The 20,536-nt window shown below is 47.9% G+C and overlaps 1 protein-coding gene across 2 annotated transcripts; it reads left to right on the top strand.

Moving 5' to 3' along the window:
- Msh5 (mutS homolog 5) lies at positions 1-20,156 on the top strand. 2 transcript variants are annotated; one of them, XM_036168077.1, is made up of 24 exons: positions 1-473; positions 911-1,034; positions 1,577-1,657; positions 1,790-1,852; positions 2,542-2,663; positions 2,777-2,886; positions 3,100-3,135; positions 3,800-3,882; positions 4,461-4,506; positions 12,641-12,779; positions 13,710-13,772; positions 14,938-15,066; positions 15,313-15,385; positions 15,723-15,832; positions 16,095-16,175; positions 16,513-16,600; positions 17,227-17,416; positions 17,531-17,657; positions 18,025-18,174; positions 18,501-18,575; positions 18,725-18,868; positions 18,948-19,085; positions 19,480-19,553; positions 19,821-20,156. In XM_036168077.1, exons 1-24 carry the CDS (start codon positions 330-332, stop codon positions 19,930-19,932), a joined length of 2,502 nt encoding a protein of 833 aa, XP_036023970.1. In that variant the 5' UTR covers positions 1-329; the 3' UTR covers positions 19,933-20,156. The 2 variants fall into 2 exon arrangements, with proteins under 2 accessions (XP_036023970.1, XP_036023972.1); XM_036168079.1 differs by having other exon boundaries at positions 2,729-2,886.
- Positions 20,157-20,536: the final 380 nt, after the last annotated feature.

Raw genomic sequence — 20,536 nt, 5'->3', positions numbered from 1 at the left:
CCGGCTGGCCCTTCCTCTGGCTGGCTGGCGGCCCTGGGCCGGTGAGGTCGCCTGTGGCGGCTGAGGTGACGGAAAGGCGGGAAAACGCCGCGCGTGGGCCGCACGGCCGGGTGGGGGCGGAGGAGCGTGGCCGCGGGGCGAGGGCGGCCGCCGCCGAGACTGGACGTGGCAGCGCGCCCCCTCTGGCCCTGCGGAGCTGCGGCGCCAGCGACGGGAAGGAGGGCGGGACGGGAGCCGCCGCCCGCCCGGGTCGCGCCCGCCGCCGCGGCCCGGCACACGGCCCCGGCCCTGAGCCTCCTCTCGGCCCCGTGTCCCCAGAGTCCTGCGCCATGGCTTTCAGAGCGACCCCAGGCCCGACGCCGCCCGGACCCGGACGCGGGGTCCCCTCGGCCAGCCTCCCCAGCCCGCAGGCCCCAAGGTCGGGGCCTGGAGGTGTCGAGGAAGAGGACGAGGAGGAGGAGGAGCCGGCCGAGGTGTGGGAGGGGCCTGCCGGGGTGTGGGAGGAGCCGGCCGGGGTGTGGGAGGGGCCGACCGGGGTGTGGGAGGGGCCGGCCGGGGTGTGGGAGGGGCCTGTCGGGGTGTGGGAGGGGCCGACCGGGGTGTGGGAGGGGCGGGCCGAGGTGTGGGAGGAGCCGGCCGGGGTGTGGGAGGAGCCGGCCGCGGTGTGGGAGGAGCCGGCCGCGGTGTGGGAGGAGCCGGCCGCGGTGTGGGAGGAGCCGGCCGGGGTGGGGGGGGGGCGGGCCGAGGTGTGGGAGGAGCCGGCCGGGGTGTGGGGGGGCGGGCCGCGGTGTGGGAGGGGCGGGGCAGGAGGACGGGAAGGGCTGGGCACGTGGTTAGTAAGAAGGGCCGGCCAGACCACGCCCTCCCCGGGGCTTCAGCCGCTGATGGCCTTCCTTTCCCCGAGGGACAGATCCATCTGTGCGTGCTGTGGAGTTCGGGGTATCTGGGCATTGCTTACTATGACACTAGTGACTCCACCATCCACTTCATGCCGGATGCCCCAGACCACGAGAGCCTGAAGCTTCTCCAGAGAGGTGGGGACAGAACCCCAGAGGCGTGTTCACTCATACGTCCTTAGGTGACCTAGCGGCACCTGTTGGGGGGAGTTAATTATTCAGCACAGCTTTATTAGGTACTTGCTGTATGTTAAATACTGCAGATTTAGTCCCTGGCAAACCACCCGTGACTAATCTAGTGGTAGTTTGCAGGACACCCCCCCTTCCCTCCGTCCACCCCTGGAGCATTACTACTTTACCAAATCTCATTCCAGACTGCTCCCAGTGTGCAGGGCACTCCCTAACAGACAGAGAATGAAGAGTTCTTTTATTTTGGTTTTGGTGTTTTGAGACCAGTCTTACTATGGTGCTCTGGCTGTCCCGGAACCCACTATGTAGACCCGGCTGACCTAGAACCCAGAGATTGTCCTGTCTCCGTGCTAGGATCAAAGGTGTGCCCCACCATGCCTGGCTGAGAAAATAAATTCTTGAGGGAAACAAACAGTGGCAAGAAGGGAGCTGCCACTTTCCTCTCCGTGCGTGGAGGTCCTTTGACTCAGCTGGACTCTTCTCTTTTCAAGTTCTGGATGAAGTCAACCCCCAGTCTATCGTTACAAGTGCCAAACAGGATGAGACCATGACTCAATTTCTAGGGAAGCTTGGTAAGGATTGTGTAAAGGGAAGATGGAAAAGGGATACTCAAATGTGGGTACCGGGAGGCTAGAATTGGCTGGGAGGGGATGGGACAGTAACAGGACTGATATGTATAGAACCATGGCCCTTTGCCTCCACAGCCTCCCAGGAGCACAGAGAGCCAAAGAGACCGGAAATCATACTTTTGCCAAGTGTGGATTTTGGTAGCTCCTTCTTTTTATGTTGCCAGACCCCTTCCCAGTGGCCCCACCCCTTCTCTTAGTGGCCCACCCCATTATCAGAGACCTCCCCCGTCTGTCCTTATCTAAACACTGCTTCTCAAGTCCCATCGCCCGTGTCAGCCAGATCTCTCCTGCACCTTATCATTAATAATCTAAGTTATTGAGAAGCCATTGGGTTGGTATGTTAGGAATGGAGCCCCCCTGAGAAAATGGAGTGACGACAGTTTCAAACAGTTTTGAATGTTGGAGTTCCCCCTTAAGCCAAAGTCATTTATTGTATAGAAAGGAAAAGGAACTGTTTCTGGGATCCTGATGATCCATAAGACACTTCCTACTTTGCAAACTCCCAAGTTTGTAAAAAGGACAGGGAATGTTCTGTCCTAATTCGATATTGGGACATGAGTACTCCTCTTCCCTTTACCATAAGATCTTTTTGACCTAGAAAATCTGCAGTCTCAGACATCACTGTCTTTCTCAGGTCTATAACCAGACATCTATACTACATACAGAAGGAGAGGAACCAGACTAAGTCTGCAGTCCTTGGTTCTTGCTTTAGCTTTCCTTAGCCACCTCTGTGGACGTGGGCAAGCTGTATGGTTGCTTTTGTTCTTGTTAAATTGGGGTGAGAAAATGGAGTTATGAGACTTTTCATTTTTTATCCCCCCAAATAGGTCCAGAGATAAGCAAGCAGCGTCTCCTTTCTGGAAACTACTCATTCATCCCAGATTCCATGACTGCCACTGAGAAAATCCTTTTCCTCTCCTCCATTGTTCCCTTTGACTGTGTCCTCACGGTGAGGGCTGGGATGCAGCTGGGGAAAGGTCTGAGCTCCCTGTCCCTGGCAGAGTTCTGGATTAGACTGGAACATTAGGGTTTATTCCAACTCCACTGCTGACCCCTTCCCAGGTCCGGGCACTTGGAGGATTGCTCAAGTTCCTGAGTCGAAGAAGAGTTGGAGTCGAACTGGAAGATCAGAATGTCGGCGTCCCTATCCTGGGATTTAAAAAATTTGTATTGTAGGTGATTCACCCTAACCTCAACCAAAGTAGAGGGAGTAGGAGGTCTAAGAAGTAAGCCAGGTGCCAGGGATGGGGAGAAGTGTGCTGGGACACAGGAGAGGCATGGGGACACAGGAGTACCAGGGATTGTATTATTGCTCTGGGGCAGTATTGTAATGAGCTACCACAGTGCCTCAGCCACTTTTCCTCTGGCTTTTCTTCTATTCTCAGGACCCATCTGGTGAGCATAGATCAAGACACTTACAGGTGAGGTGGAGACAGACTCAGCCTCCAGAAACAAAAGGATTGAGCTTAATGCGCTAATAATCCTAATGAGGCTCTAGGTTCTCTAATCCTGGGCTGTTAAGATCTCTCTCCTTGAAGGAAAGGAAAGGGTGATTGGGGGAGGAAGGAGGAGGAAGGAAGGGACCAAAGCACAAAGGCATCACCTCCTCCCCTTCCTTTTGCAATGTTGGTGATGGACCCCAGGGGCTGTGTCTGCTAGGCAAACATTGTGCCTCTCTGAAGTGACAACTCCTTTCTTCCTTTCCCCCCTCTCTTTTCTTTCTTTTCTTTTTTTTTTTTCCCCCCCCCCCCCGAGATAGGGTTTCTCTGTGTAGTTTTGCGCCTTTCCTGGATCTCGCTTTGGAGACCAGGCTGGCCTCAAACTCAAAGAGATCCACCTGCCTCTGCCCCCTGAGTGCTGGGATTACAGGTGTGTGCCACCACCGCCCGGCTTTCATTTCCTTTACCTAAGGGGAGAAAGCTGAGGCAAACACAAAAGTGAGTCATAAACCTCACAGCAAGATCATTATTGTCAGGCAGGCAGTGGTGGCACTGGTCTCCAAAACAAAACTAAATATGTACACACATGCATATACTATGTGTAGGATGTACAGAAGGTCATCCAAACTTCATTTCTCTGTGACAGTGTTCTACAGATTTTCAAGAGTGAGTCTCATCCCTCAGTGTACAAAGTAGCCAGCGGACTGAAGGAGGGGCTCAGCCTCTTCGGTAGGTGTGTCCTATAGTTCACCCCGCACTGTGAAAGTCTGCCAGAAAAGCAGTTGACTCTATAGGTGTGTGCAGGCTCTCTTCCTGCTTTATTGCCATTGCCAGATGCCTTTTTCACACCAGCCCAGGTTCCCAGTCTCTGTGTCTACTCTCAGCCTGAGCATCTTTATATCTAGCCATCTAGTGTAATTGTGTGTTGTCAACTGTGACCTTATCAATACTATGTTCAGTCTCCAGCTCTATGTGAGTGTGCCCACTAATTGGGCACCTAGTACCTGTCTGTTCACAGAGGAGAGTTATAGAACTGATCTGTATAATTTTTATCTGGTTCCTCTGGCTTTAGGGTATATAAGGGACACAGCTCCAAATGTCCAGTGTCTCACTGGGTTATACTTAAATTTTACATATTGTGTTGGGCTTTGTGTGAGTTGTGACTATGTCCATTTATGTATTTTCCTGGCTGAATGTCCATCCCTTTTCCCAGCCTCACATGATAATCCAGGCCCCAACTTTGGCTGCCTTTGTATCCTGTATCTAGGCCTCCACATAACATGTTCACTCCTGTGCATACCCCACAGGAATCCTCAACAGATGCCGCTCTAAGTGGGGACAGAAGCTGCTCAGGTGAGTGGGTCTCAGACATGTTTATAAACAAATACACATGGAATACTGAGGCCTATTGACAGCAGCCTGAAGGCCATGACAAACACTATTTAGTAGTACTAGAAATAACTGCCCAGTGTAGTAGCTAGTATTATATTGTCAGCACAGATGCACACATACTCATGAATAATATACATATAAGCACACATACATTCAGTAGACACTTAACCACAAACTACGGATGTGTTACAAGATAATTTCATGCTACATCAAAAGCTAGGGCCATGGCTCAATGATAGGATACTCAAAGTGTGAGGCCTCATCCCCAGTCTAGAAAAAAAAAGTTAAACAATTAAACAAAACTACCCAGTACTTGAGAGGCAGAGCCAGGCAGATCTCTATGAGCAAGGCCAACCTGGGTTACAGAGTGAGATCCAGGACAGGCACCAACACTACACAGAGAAATCCTGTCTTGAAAAGCAAAACTAGATGCCACATCTCAAAATGACTTCTCTAAACTAAGCTATTGATAGTAAAAGTGTTTGTGATACAAACATGAAAGTCTGAGTTTGGATTCCCCAAATATACATAAAAGCCAGACTCTAGTCCCAGAGGTGGGGAGCCAAAGACAAAAGTCTAACCAAACTGGTAAGCACAGTTTCAGTGAAATTGCCAAGTGGAGGAGAAAATCTGCTCAAACAATAAGGTGGAGGGCTAGCAAGACAGCTCAGCAGGTAAAGGCATTTGACATAGACCCTAAAGACCTGAGTTAGAACTCTCAAACCCACATGATAGATGTGCTCTCACCTCTGCTCACTTGCTTGTGGTAGGCATGGAACCACACACACACAAAAAAAATAAACACATGTAATAAATGTTCTGAAGAATAAGGTGAAGACCAATTGAGGGAGATACCCAATGCCAACCAACCTCTAATTTTCACAAACAGGTATACATGTGCATATATGCTAGCACACACATGCACTGGCATACACAGAAACATACATACAAACACACACAAATTGAGCTAATCAAGCAGGGCATGGTGGCATATACCCCCCTGTAATTCCAGCTTTTGTGGGGCAAAGGTAGTAAAATCAAGAATTGGAGACCAGAGCTGAAGAGATGAGTCAGCAGTTAAGAACACTGGCTGCTCTTGCAGAAGACCTACGTTTGATTCCCAGCCCCCACATGGAGGTTCACAGGCCATCTGAAGCCCTCTTCTGACCTCAGGGGAGCAGGCACACAAGGGGTACACAGATTTACATGCAGGCAAAAACACCCATACACATTAAAAATGTTAAATAAAATGTTCTTTAAAAAGTTGGTTGGAGCTGGGCAGTGGTGGCGCACGCCTGTAATCCCAGCACTCAGGAAGCAGAGGCAGGTGGATCTCTGTGAGTTCGAGGCCAGCCTGGTCTACGGAGCTAGTCCAGGACAGATTCCAAAGCTACAGAGAAACCCTGTCTCGAAAAACAAAACAAACAAACAAACAAAAAAATTGGTTGGAGGCCAGCCAGTGGTACATTACATGAGACCCTATTCAACAGCAAAGAAAACGGAAATTAGCCAGGCATGGTGGTACACATCTAGAAGGCAGAGACAGAAGTATCTTAGTATGAGGCTAGCCTGGTCTACGCTGTGAGTTCCATGAAAGCTGGAGCTACATGGTGAGACCCTGTCTCAAAAAATAAAAATAAAAATTATTCACCTAACTCCCAAATGCATGTGTCTAGAATTACATACATTGCCTGGGAATTGCATATTGTTACCACCTGTAGTTTCCATAGACACTGCAAGCTCAGAACATCCAGACATCTTCCTGCCACATTTTTCCAGTTAATGTCATTACTGGCAGTGTAGCATCTTCCACATTCAATTATTCACTAATGCCTCTTGTCTCTATCCTGAAATCTCTTAGCCATCCCTTCCTCCCTCTTTGCACCAATCTAATTCTGGCTATCAGGATTTTTAATCAGAAGCATTGCATTTACCTCCAAAATGGTCTCTACCTCTACTCTCTTTTTCCAAATTAGCCTTTCATTCTAAACCACATGCCATCCTGACACAGATCTGAGCATGTGACTCCACTTCTTAAAAAAAGTCTTAAGTAGAAACTAAGGTTTCTTCCTTATTACAGGGTAGAGCTTAGCAGGTGTAGTGGTGTGATCTTGTAGTATGATTTTTAGGGTCCCTTCCTGTCTTCGTTTCTTTTCTGTTGCTGTGGAAAATATTTGAACAGAAATAACTCAAGGGAGAAAGGGTTTATTTGGCTCACAGTTCCAGGTCACATCATTGTGGGAAGTCAAAGCAATAGGAACTTAGTCACGTTATATCTGCAATTAAAAGCAAAGAGCAGTGAATTTACGCGTGCATGCCAGTGCTTACTAGCTTTCTCCTTATTCAGTCTACAATCTCAAGCCCAGGAACAGTGCTTCTCACAGTGGGTGGGGTCTCCACATCAATGGATGTAATTAAGATAATTCCTCATAGAAGCAACTCTAGACTGTCAAGTTAACAAAACCTATCATCGCACCTCCATTCAACTTGGTTTTAATTTTCAGGTTCACATTCCCAAATTCCATGTAAATCCTTTTCTACTAGCTCTACCCTGTCAACATTTGAACTCATGTTTGAGGTCAAACCAACTCTGACCTTTGGTAAAGCTTCCACAGGTACACCTGAGAGGTGGTGCACCCTCCTTGTGTTCATGTAGTCAAATCCTCTTTCACATCAGGTTAGAATTGTTAGTGAACCAGGTGCCTTATACTTGTGCATTCCTGTTACCTTTGTAGGTAAAATATTCAGTGAGTGAACACAGTATGTGAACTTCAGAACCTCAGCGTACATACAAACCTTTGCTAGCAGACAGTGAGCCCTTTCCCCGCCTGCCCTAATGCAACACATACCTTCTGGGGATTGATCTAGGATGCTCTCTTGAGTAACTTAATTACCCACACATTCCTCAATGCTTTAGATGTAAATCTTGAATTTCAAGCAGGGATCAGAGGGAAAAGTGGGAGTTTTATGGGGTTTGAAACATGGTCTCACTATGTAACCTGAAACTTGCTTATAAAGGCCCAGGTTGGCTTTGAACTTGTGATGATCCTTCTGTCTGATTCCTGGGTGCTGGGATTACACGAATGAACCAGCATGCCTAGTATGGAAGAAGAGAATTTCCTATGGAGAAGAGAATGATGCTAAAGATGGAGAGAGTCAGGCATGGTGGTACATACCTGTAATCGCAGCACTTGGAAAGGGTGGGGCTGCATAATACAAGTTTGAAGCCTTGTCTACATGGCAAGATCATCTGTGTGTGTGTGTGTGTGTGTGTCTCATCACTTGCTCTGCTCTTTCAAAGGATCCTTGTTCAGTTTCCAGCACCCATGCCAAACTGCATGGAACTGCATGGAACTCCAGTTCCAGGGAATATGAGACTCTCTAGCCTTCAAAGGCACATACTTGCATACCCATTGCATATTCTCAAACTCATACACACAAATTTGTTTGTTTGTTTGTTTTAAATAAAGATTTATTTTTGTTTGAGTGGTCTATCTGCATGTACAACTTTAAGCCAGAAGAGGGCATCAAATCCCACTAGATATGGTTGTGAGCTACCATGTGATTGCTGGGAATTGAGCTCGGAACCTCTGAGCCATCTCTCCAGTCCCTTGTTTTATTTATTTTTTTCAAGACAGGGTTTTTCTATGTATGTAGCACTGGCTGTCCTGGAACTCACTCTGTAAATCAAGCTGCCCTCAAACTCAGAGCCTCTGTCTCTGTTGGGATTAAAGACACACTGCCACCTCCAGCTAATACATGTAGTTTTTTTTTTAAAGGGGAAGGATACAGTAAGGACTGAGAATGTGTATCTTTTGGGCCACTAACCAGCTCCCAGATCATGAGAGACTTGCTAATTTTGAATGCTCAGCCTAGGCATAATTAAACACATCCTTACATCATTAAACAAATGCAGCATAAACAAAAGTAATACACCTTTACACAGTTAAAGTAATATTCTGCAGCATAAACAAATTAACACAACTTTGCCCAGTTAAAATAATAACTCCACCACAGGGATGTAGCTCAGTTGGTCATGTGCTTCCCTGGAGTCCTGAGTTCCTTCCCAGGCACCACATAAAGCAGAAGGTGGAAGGAAAAAGATCAGAAGTTCAAGGAAACTGCTCATGAAACAAAACAAAACAAATATGAAATAGATGAGAGCTGGGAGAATGCAGATTTTCATATGGGAGCCACAAGGCATGGAATCAGCCTGAATGATGAAGTCCAGCAGTCTGGAAAGCTGAGTTTGACACCCAGATGTGCTTCTCATTAGCAGCGTGGTTTTGGACAAGTTACTACAGTCCTCACTTCCTCAGCTGTAAAATTGGGGTCATTACCAGAACATGAGTCTGGTAAATCCACATGTCTTATACAAAAGTCCTCTAGGTGAGACTATGCAGAGTGAGGATAGAGCTTCCTGGCCTGGCCTACACTGCTGTGGCTGAAGCCCTCTTTGTGGAGAACTGGGATGGCTAAAACCCACCCTTGAGTTGAAACTGATATTCGGTTTTATTCTAATTTGGGGTGTTCTGACTAAACAGAACTTTCTATGGCTTAAATGGGAGGTATGCATCCTCAGGCCCATGTCTCCACTTGCTAGCTTTTAGATAACATGAGTAATGGATTGCTATGAGAAAAGAACCCCCAGGCTAACGTTCTTACAGAATCCCACACCCAGAATGAAGCAAATACAGATGAGGCATTATTACTGTATAGTAATTTATTTTAACTTAATAGGTAATACTTCTGGCAACAAAGGATGTAATAATGTTTGTACACACTAGTCATTTATGAATCAGACCTAGTTGTTGAACACCTTCAGTGTCTCCAAGTCCTTTCTCTACTAAGAGATGAGCATTATTAAAAATTGTAAGATGAGTTAGGCATGATGGCCCCTGTGTTTAATCCCACCAGAGACAAAGGCAGGCAGATCCCTCTGAGTTCCAGGCCAGCCTGGTCTACATATTGACTTCCAGGCCAGCCACGGCTACATAGGGAAACCTCGTCTCAAAAGAGAGAAAGAAAAAGGAACTGTGGTGTTACTGATAATAACTCAGAGGATAGAGGCACTTGTAAAAAAGCCTGACGACCGACCGACATTCAATTCCCAGAACTCACATTGTAACAAGTCTTTCTCTGTCCTGCCAGCTAGCTCCCAAATAATGGAGATCCTTTATTAATTACGAAAGTTTGACCTTAGCTTAGGCTTGTTTTTAATTAGCTCTTGTAACTTAAATTAACCCATTTCTGTTAATCTATGTTCTGTCATTTACTGTCCATCCTGCTTCTGTGTCTTCTGGCATATTCTTTGCACCTCAGTTATCTCCTCCTCTTCCTCTCTCTCCCTCAAAATCCTGCCTAGCTATTGGCTTTTCAGCATTTTGTTACACCAATCACAGCAACATATCTTTACACAGTGTATAAATATCCCACAACATCACATGATGGAAGAAGAAAACCAATTCACACAAGTTATCCTCTGTCCTCTACATGTGCACCATGGCACATGCATGCTGTCTCTCTGTCACACAAAGGTAATTTTATAAGAAAATTCAAGGACTAGCATTTACATTGACCAGCTCACAAACACCTGTAACTCCAGCTCCAAGGGATCTGTCTTCCCTTTTTGGGTTCCTTACACACACACACACACACACACACACACACACACACACACACACACACCTTTACAAAAAGAAAGAGGGAAGGAAGAAAAGAAAAAGAAGAAATTGTAGGCTAGGGGCTGGTAAGAGCTCTGCAGGTAAAGGTGCTTTCTGCAGAAGTCTTGCAACCTGAATCCACAGAGAGGTGGGACAGAATCAGCTCCAGAGTTATCCTCTGATCTCTCGGGTGCCATGACGTGTGTTTACACACACACACACACAATACATGCATACACAAAGAAGAACCAACTGGGTGGGGGCCTGGTGGCACACAAATATAATTCCAGCACTTAGGAAGTAGAAACTAAGAAGACCAGGAGTTCCAGGTCAGCATTGACTATATAGCAGTTTGAGACCAGTCTGAACTATGTGAAACCTGTCTCAAAAAAAAAAAAAAAAAAAAAAAAAAAAAGGTAGAAAGTACTCTTGAACGCATTGGCACAGGAGATCACTTCCTAAATATAACACCAGCAGCACAGACATTGAGAACAACAATTAATAAATGGGACCTCTTGAAATTGAGAAGCTTTTGTAGGGCAAAAGACACAGTCAATAAGACAAAAAGACAGCCCACAGAACTTCACTAACCCACTTCTGACAGAGGACTGATCTCCAAAGTATATAAAGAACTCAAAAAACTAGGTTGGGGATTTAGCTCAGTGGTAGAGCACTTGCCTAGCAAGCACAAGGCCCTGGGTTCGATCTTCAGCTCAAAACAAACAAACTAGACATCAAAATACTGAACAATCCAATTAAAAAATGGGCTAAAGAGCTAAACAGAGAATTCTCAGAAGAATCTCAAATGGCTGAAAGACATTTAAAGAAACGCTCAACAACCTTAGTCATCAGAGAAATGCAAATCAAAACAACTCTGAGATACCATCTTACACCTGTCAGAGTGGCTGTGATCAAAAACACTAATGACAGTCAATGTTGGAGAGGATGCAGAGCAAAGGGAACACTCCTCCACTGTTGGTGGGAATGCAAACTTGTACAACCACTGTGGAAATCAGTATGGCGGTTTCTTAGAAAATTGGGAATCGAACTACCTCAAGACCCAAGCATATACCTAAGGATGCTCAACCATACCACAAAGATACATGCTCAGCTATGTTCATAGCAGCACTCTTCGTAATAGCCAGAACCTAGAAACAACCTAGATGCCTTTCAACTGAAGAATGGATTTTAGGGTTGGGGATTTAGCTCAGTGGTAGAGCGCTTGCCTAGCAAGCACAAGGCCCTGGGTTTGATCCTCAGCTTAAAAAAAAAAAAAAAAAAAAAAAAAAGTCTTAAGAATGGATTTTTAAAATGTGGCACATGGGCTGGAGAGATGGTTCAGAGGTTAAGAGTACCGACTGCTCTTCCAGAGGTCCTGAGTTCAATTCCCAGCAGCCACATGGTGGCTCACAAACATCTGTAATGAGATCTGGTGCCCTCTTCTAACCTGTAGTCATACATGCCGTATACAAAAATAAATATTTTTTAAATGTGGTACGTATACACAATGGAGTACTACTCAACAGAGAAAAACAATGACAGTATGAAATTTGCAGGCAAATAGATGGAACTAGAAAATATCATCCTGAGTGAGGTAACCCAAACCCAAAAGGAAAAACATGGTATGTACTCACTCATAAGTGGATACTAGATATAAAGCAAAGAACAATCAGACTGCAACCCACAGATCCAGGGAGGCTACATAGCAGGGGGGACCCTAGGATGACTGTGGCTTATAATAAGTTTTGGTTTTACTCAATTACTGGGCAAGCCTCAGTGAAACATTTCACTATTAAGATAAAAATTTGTACTGTATCAAGCTGATAATAGAAAATAAATAAATAAAAATGAAAAAAGAAAAACCTCAGGATGGGGGTGTGGCTTAGTAGTTTGGTGCTTAGGCAGTGAATAAGCCTTGACTCAACCCTAAATATTGCCAGAAGAGGAAAGAATGGGAGAGAGTAGGAGAGAGAATGAGAATTAGTTACAGGCATTTACACAAGAAGAGCATGAAGAGATGAGATGTTGTCTATGCTGTTTCCCTACAATACTGTCACAGCTCCATACAGATAGCAAGCTCATACTGACTCACCCTCTCCCACTCAGCTGCAGAGAACTAGAGTGTTGGCACACAGATACCACAGCACACTGTTCCTGCTCTAAAATATTGACACACTCCATCACATATCCACATGGAGTGACACATGGTCTCATCCATCAAAACCACGACATACAGACAGCCGTAGTGACATCTAGCAATTTTCAGTACATACATACAAACATGCCCACATAGACATGGCCAAACATTTGCCAGTTCTTTCCTATAGTATGCTGCAGGCACATATTACCATACTCCCCAAAGATTTCCAAGCAAAATCAAGGTGATGAGAGATGTGACTTCTAATGTTCTCATCCCAACCCTTTCCCTCCAGGCTATGGTTTACACGTCCAACTCAGGAGCTAAGGGAACTTAATTCCCGGTTGGATGTCATTCAGTTTTTCCTGATGCCTCAGAATCTAGACACGGCTCAGATGATGCATCGTCTCTTAAGCCATATCAAGAACGTTCCTGTGAGCTCAGGGTGGAGGTCAGGGTGGGGAAATGAGGCTGAGAGCCCAGGGTGGAGGTCAGGGTGGGGAAATGAGGCTGGTGACTTATAGAAAACTTTGGAGAATATATATATATATATATATAAAATTTTATTTTATGTGCATTGGTGTGAAGGTGTCAGATCTCCTGGAACTGGAGTTACAGACAACTGTGAGCCGCCAAGTGGGTGCTGGGAATTGAACCCGGGTCCTCTGGAATAGCAGCCAGTGCTCTTAATCACTGAAACATCTCTCCAGCCCAGGCTTCTTATTTCTATTTTATTAAAATTTAGTTTATTTCTTTGTTTTTTGTTTTGAGATAGTTTCTCATCATGTAGCCCTATGTGACCTGGAACTCACAGAGACCCACCTGCCTTTGTCTCCCAAGTGATGGGATTACAGTTGTACACCATCACGATGTTTATTTTTGAGAGAGAGTCTCACTATGTACCTTGGCTGACTTGGATCTTGGTATGTAGACCAGGCTGGCTTTGAACTCAGAGATCTGCCTGCCTCCCCAGTGCTGTGATTAAAGGTGTAGGTCACCATGGCCCAGCCTAAGATTTATATTATTTTTAATTATATGCATGTACAGCCAGGTTTGTGAGTTTGAGGCCAGCCTAGTCTACATAGTGAGGTCCAGTTCAGTTAGAGCTATGTAATGAGACCTTACCTCAAACAAAAATGAGGTGTGTCTGTGTGGAGTATATGCATGTGAGTATGTGTGACTGCAGAGTCCAGAATAGGATGGTGGAGCCCCTAAAGCTAGAGTTATGGGTATTTTCGAACCTCCTGATGTGGGTGCTGGGGACCAAACCTGGGTCCTCTGGAAGTGTCTCTCCAGCCTGGATTGTGGGCCTCTTGAGGGGTGTCAGAGGGAAAGGGCAAACCATGGCTGTCCTCTGCTTGTAGCTGATTCTGAAACGCATGAAGCTGTCCCACACCAAGGTCAGTGACTGGCAGGTCCTCTACAAGGTAAGGCCTCTCTCTCGTGATCCTCCCGCCCCTCCCCTGACTTCTGGGATTGCAGGCTCCCTTCTTAGATCCAGAAGTCCCAGTTAAGCTTCAAATCCTGTGTACAGACGACCTTCTCTGCTCTGACACCCTGCCATGCTTTACCCACTGATGTTTCTTTTAAATCTATTTTGCAGAAAATATCAAAAATATTTACAAAGAATAGTATAATTACTCCCCTGTGCCCAGCTGTTCATCGTCAATACTTGGACTCACAACAATCTCCTTTTATCTCCAGCCATTGTATTATTTCATCCATAAATACTTTACTGTGATTATTAAAAAGTTGACTGATATTACTGTTTAATATCAATCAGAATCACAAGGTCCTCACTTCATGTATCATTTTACTTATCTTTTTTTTCTTTCCTGTTTGCTTATTCTCTTTAAATTTTTAAGCTTTATTTGTGTGTAGGTGTGTTTGCCTGAATGTTATGTTTGTGCAGCACGTGCGTGCCTAACCTGGCAAGGCTAGCAGAGGGCATCAGATCTCCTAGAACTGGAGTAATGAATGGTTGTGAGCCACCATGTGGATGCTGGAAAACAAATCTTGGTCCTCTACAAGAGCAACAAGTGCTCCTTCCTAACTGCTGGACCAGCTCTGTAGGACCTATGAGTTTTGATGTTCGTAGTGTAAAGAAACTGGGATAGAAGCTAGAATTAGTGACGTATACCTTGTCTGGCTTGATATGGCTGCAAATATTTTTACATAATATAAAGCAAAGTTAAAAAAAACTATCATTTATTGTCTTAGTCAGTGTTCTATTGCTGTGAAGAGACACCATGACCACAGCAACTCTTGTAAAGGAAGCATTTAATTGGGGCTGGCTTAGAGTTCAGAGGTTCAGGCTACTGCCATCGTGATGGGAGCATGGCTGCTGGGATCGAAGGCGTGCGCCACACCGCCTGGCTGCTCTTTTCTCTTGACTTCATTCCTGCTTCTCTCTTGCCCTCCCCTTACAGAAGTTGAATCTAATATTCTTCTCTCCGTGTATTTTTTATGTGTCTCGATGTGTGTTTTTGGCCTTTAGTAGCTTCTCAGTGTTCCCCATTGTCTTTGTTCTCAGTCTGTGCCCTCCCCCAGCTCCCCTGAGTGGGGTCCCCTTCCTTGTCATCTCTCCTGCAGACTGTGTACAGTGCCCTGGGCCTGAGGGATGCCTGCCGCTCCCTGCCCCAGTCCATCCAGCTTTTTCAGGACATTGCCCAAGAGTTCTCCGATGACCTGCACCACATTGCCAGCCTCATTGGGAAAGTGGTGAGTGGAGGAACAGACAGGAGGAGGAAGGAGATGAGCAGAGTAGGAGCTCTGGAGAATGTGGTATGGGAGGTGGGGAAGCCTGGAGGATGCTGGGATCAACTGACTGAACAGGGTGGGGAGAGGCCTCAAGTGAAGATTGGGATTAAAGACGTGGGGGGGGGGGTCTAGGCCCCGGAGAGCTGAGGACAGGGTAGAGAAGGGGAGCTGGGTACTAAGAAAGTAGACTCCAATCTGTCTCCTCAGGTGGACTTTGAGGAAAGTCTTGCTGAAAGCCGCTTCACGGTCCTCCCCAACATAGATCCTGACATAGATGCAAGTGAGTGCTGGGCAGGGGTGGGCCCTGGTGGGCCTGTCAGGCAGCCAGTGCGTCCATTCTTGACACCAGACACCGTAACTGGGAATCAGCTTTCCAACCAGAGTGAAGAGCTTTCTTTGTTGTTGAGACAGCGTCTCCTGTAGCATAGGCTAGCCTCAAACTCAAGAAATAGCTAAGGATAACCTCAAAGTCCTGCTCCTGCTTCCACCCTGGAGTGCGCCACCACCACCCGGCTCAGAACTTTTTTAAATAGAGTTTCATGTGGCCAAGGTTGACCTTGAACCCCTCACCCTCCTGGACCTTATCTTTATGTGCACGTCACTCTCTGCACACCTAGAAAAACGAAGGCTGATGGGCCTTCCGAGTTTCCTCACTGAAGTTGCTCAGAAGGAGCTGGAGAATCTGGATGCTCGCATCCCTTCCTGTAGTGTCATCTACATCCCTCTGGTGAGCAGGGTAGAGGGCGGGCAGACCCTCTGGGGGCTGTGGGGAAGTATATGATGCCTTTGGAGGTTGGAGGAGAGGACAGCTGTTCATGCCTCACGTGGAGTGGTGGCCGAGGAAATGACAGCCAGATCGGCAATCCGGGGACATGAATACCTTGGGTGTTGTAGCTCTGAGGAGGATGGAGGACCCCAGTGGTGTCTGGGCTTCCTCCAGGAAGAGAGGTATCGGGCAGGGCACTTCCCATTGTCTCCCTCTCTCCCAGATCGGCTTCCTTCTTTCCATTCCCCGCTTGCCTTTTATGGTGGAGGCCAGTGACTTTGAGATCGAGGGGCTAGACTTCATGGTAAGTCTTCTGACCTCCTGGTGCTGGGGGTGAGGGGGCCTGATAAGGAAGTGATAAGAAGCTGGAAGATCTCATCATCAGCACTGACCAAAATGTGGAGTCCTGTCTAGCTTAACCAGAGCTTTAGCTGAGACACAGAGGTTGGGGTGGGGCACTGGGGGAGGAGACAGAGATGATAGCCACTGGGCATGGGGGTGCACACCTGTAATCCCAGCACTCGGGAGGCAGAGGCAGGGGGATCTCTGTGAGTTCCAGGCCAGCCTGGGCTGCATAGTGAAATTGTGTCCCAAAACAAAAACAAGAGACAAAAGTCTGGAGCTTGGGATCCTTGTACCAGTTTCTCTCAGAGGACAAGCTGCACTATCGTAGCGCTCGAACCAAGGAGCTGGATGCGCTGCTGGGGGATCTGCACTGCGAGATCCGGGGTGAGGAGCCCACTCGGGAGGGAGCAGGCCGCTCTAACAGTCTCCTCAGCCCCTGCTCTCACCCCGACTCTTCCCTTCTGAGTGGCAGCTTCTGTAGCCTCCTTCTCCTTCCCAGACCAGGAGACCCTGCTGATGATCTGTAGCCTCCTTCTCCTTCCCAGACCAGGAGACCCTGCTGATGATCTGTAGCCTTCTCCTTCTCCTTCCCAGACCAGGAGACCCTGGATGATCTGTAGCCTCCTTCTCCTTCCCAGACCAGGAGACCCTGATGATGATCTGTAGCCTCCTTCTCCTTCCCAGACCAGGAGACCCTGATGATGATCTGTAGCCTCCTTCTCCTTCCCAGACCAGGAGACCCTGCTGATGATCTGTAGCCTTCTCCTTCTCCTTCCCAGACCAGGAGACCCTGGATGATCTGTAGCCTCCTTCTCCTTCCCAGACCAGGAGACCCTGCTGATGATCTGTAGCCTCCTTCACCTTCCCAGACCAGGAGACCCTGGATGATCTGTAGCCTCCTTCACCTTCCCAGACCAAGAGACCCTGGATGATCTGTAGCCTCCTTCTCCTTCTCTAGACCAGGAGACCCTGCTGATGATCTGTAGCCTCCTTCTCCTTCTCCTTCCCAGACCAGGAGACCCTGCTGATGTATCAGCTGCAGTGTCAGGTGCTGGCACGGGCATCAGTCTTGACTCGGGTGTTAGACCTGGCCTCCCGCCTCGATGTCCTGCTGGCTCTGGCCAGTGCTGCCCGGGACTATGGCTATTCGAGACCCCATTACTCTCCCCGAGTCCATGGAGTGCGGATCAAGAATGGCAGGTGAGGACCGTGGGGCAGAGACACAGACACAGGCACCCACGGGCTCCTTCTTTTGGTGTGGGGGTTCATCTGCCTGGATCCATAGGCCATGCAGTGTCTCTTCACCCATCACAGGCATCCTCTGATGGAACTGTGTGCACGAACCTTCGTGCCCAACTCCACAGACTGTGGTGGGGACCACGGGAGGGTCAAAGTCATCACTGGACCCAACTCCTCAGGGAAAAGCATATATCTCAAACAGGTGAGGAGCCACACAACCTAGGTCTCTGGCATCTCTTCCGCTTCTGCCAGCCAGGCCAAATCCTCTGTTACAGCACGTGTCCTTGTTCTCTGAGAACTAGAGAGCCCCTTCTTTCGGAGAGACCTTTCCATGGCCACAAGTCCCTTGACCAACTTCTGAAAAGGTCATGCCGTTCCCTAGTATGCCTTTACCCACACCCCTGACTTTCTAGAGTTAGTTCTGAAGTCAGGACATGGGACAGCGTGTTCTGTGTCAGTTCTTCACTACACCGAATCCTCTCTTTAATCTGTCATTTGTGTATTTAGTTGAGATCCATTTTTACCTTGCCCATAGCACAGGCCCATGTCCTGTCTCCTCCCATGCCCAGGTAGGCTTGATCACCTTCATGGCCCTGGTGGGCAGCTTTGTGCCAGCAGAGGAGGCTGAAATTGGGGTCATCGATGCCATCTTCACCCGAATTCATAGCTGCGAATCCATCTCCCTCGGTCTCTCCACCTTCATGATTGACCTCAACCAGGTTAAAGGGAGCAAAAGGAGGTGGGGGAGGGGGATAATCAAGAAAGAACTGTGCCCCTGCCCTCGGGAACAAATTCCCTTGGCTGCATGTGTCTGTACTTGGGGCCAGAGAGCACCCAGGTCAGAGTCTGGAGGAAGCAACACCATAAACATTTCCTGAGACTCCTTTGTGTGACTCCCCCACTGCCTACAGGTGAAGGCTGAGGAAATAAAAGTGTCGCTATTAAAAGCTTTAGGAGGTAGACACATGTAGGGAGTTTGCTCATGGTGACCCAGCACAAGTCCTGAATGCTAAGGAAACTCCCTTGTTCGCCTCATGCCCAGCAGGTGGCGAAAGCAGTGAATAATGCCACTGAGCAGTCGCTGGTGCTGATCGATGAGTTTGGGAAGGGGACCAACACGGTGAGGAGGGGTGGAGGGTGAAGGGCGGGAGCGGGAGACAGAGCTCAGGGAGGGAATGGGCATGGGTGGGCAGAGATGGGTGGGAGCAGGGCAGGTCCAGAAGGGCACGGAGGCCCTGGCTCTGTCCCCTCACCTCTGCCCTCTGGCAGGTGGATGGGCTGGCACTTCTGGCTGCTGTGCTTCGACATTGGCTAGCCCTGGGACCCAGCTGCCCCCACATCTTTGTGGCCACCAACTTCCTGAGCCTTGTTCAGCTGCAGCTGCTGCCACAAGGTCCCCTGGTGCAGTATTTGGTGAGGATGTCCCTCTAGCCCCCTTTCCCTCTTCTCAGTCCCAGGTGAGTCCCACACTGTCACTGTTTGTTCTTTTCAGACCATGGAAACCTGTGAGGATGGAGACGACCTTGTCTTCTTCTATCAACTTTGCCAAGGTGTTGCCAGTGCCAGCCATGCATCCTACACCGCTGCCCAGGCTGGGCTTCCTGACCAGCTCATTGCTCGTGGCAAAGAGGTGATGAGGCCTGTGTGCAGCCACCTCCACTCAGCTCCCTTCTAGTACACCTGCTCCTCTTCAAGTGGTTTTGTTGTTTTGTAAAGATTTAGGTATTTTGGCCATGAGTGTTTGCCCTGACTTATGTCTGTGCACCATGTGTGTGCCTGGTACCTGTGGAGGGCGTCAGATCTCAGGAAACTAGAGTTACAGATGGTTGGGAGCTGCCATGTGGTTGCTGGGAACTGAATCTAGGTCTTCTGTGAAAGCAGCCAGTGTTCTTAACCAGTGAGCCATCTCTGCACCCTTATACCTGCTCCTCTTGAAGACCTGGACTTCTAGGCCCACAGGATTCCTGACCGTCATTTCCCCTCCTCCCTAATGCACCCCACCAGCTCTCACCTTCCTGTGCTAGGTCTCAGACTTGATCCGAAGTGGGAAACCCATCAAACCGGTGAATGAGCTTTTAAGGCGGAACCAAATAGAAAAGTAAGTGTGGCCTCCTCCCCCAACATCTCCCTTTCACAGGGCCCAGCCAGCCTTCCTGCAGCCCTGTGCCCGTCCCTTCACCAGGCCAGGTGTGGTGGCACGTGCCTGTAATCCCAGTGTTCAAGGCCAGCCTGGGCTACATAGCAAGACCTTGTCAGAAAACAACAGCACCAGCACAGTACCCACACTGCTTTCTGAGACCTTAGCTCTTGCAGGCTGCGGTTTCCTGCGCAGACCCGGAAACCACATGGTTCTTTCTCCCTGCAGTTGCCAGGCACTGGTGGATAAGTTTCTGAAACTGGATTTGGAAGACCCCAACCTGGATCTGGGCATTTTCATGAGTCAGGAAGTACTGCCAGCTGCCACCACCATCCTTTGAGAGTTCTTTCTCCACACTCTCAGCTACCTGAGACCAGAGACCTACCACACTGTTTCCCTTTCTTCTTGAAATGCAGAGTTCTTAGTCTGCACATTTTGTTTCGTATTAAGAATAAAGTTGATTTTGGAATAAAATCTTTCCAGAGGTCACCCCATAAGACAACAGGGGAGAACTGCACAGGGAGCAGTCCTTCAGAAATACAGTGACTCTGAACTGGGGAATGCTCAGCGGTTAGGAGCACTGGCTGCTCTTGCAGAAGTGGGTTTGGTTCCAAGCACCATGTGGTGGTTCACATCCATCTGAAACTCTACTCCCAAGGGATCCAACACTCTTCTGGTCTCCATGGGCTCTGGGACACATGTGATGCACATAAACTCATAGAGACACATGCATACACATAAACTAATCAATTATAAATAAATTCAGTCAGGTATGATGTTGCATGTCTTTAATCCCAGTACTGGGAAGGCAGAAACAAGCAGATCTCTGAGTCTAGTGAGTTTCATATAGTGAGTTTCAGGCCAGCTAGGCTACATAGGAAGACCTTGTCTCATAAAAAAATTAAAATTTAAATAAATTCAGATTCTGCCCTTGGGACTCAATG

The sequence above is a fragment of the Onychomys torridus genome, chromosome 18, assembly GCF_903995425.1.
Source record: "Onychomys torridus chromosome 18, mOncTor1.1, whole genome shotgun sequence".
NCBI classification, from domain to species: Eukaryota; Metazoa; Chordata; class Mammalia; order Rodentia; family Cricetidae; genus Onychomys; species Onychomys torridus.
This window is presented reverse-complemented; position numbering and strand designations above follow the sequence as displayed.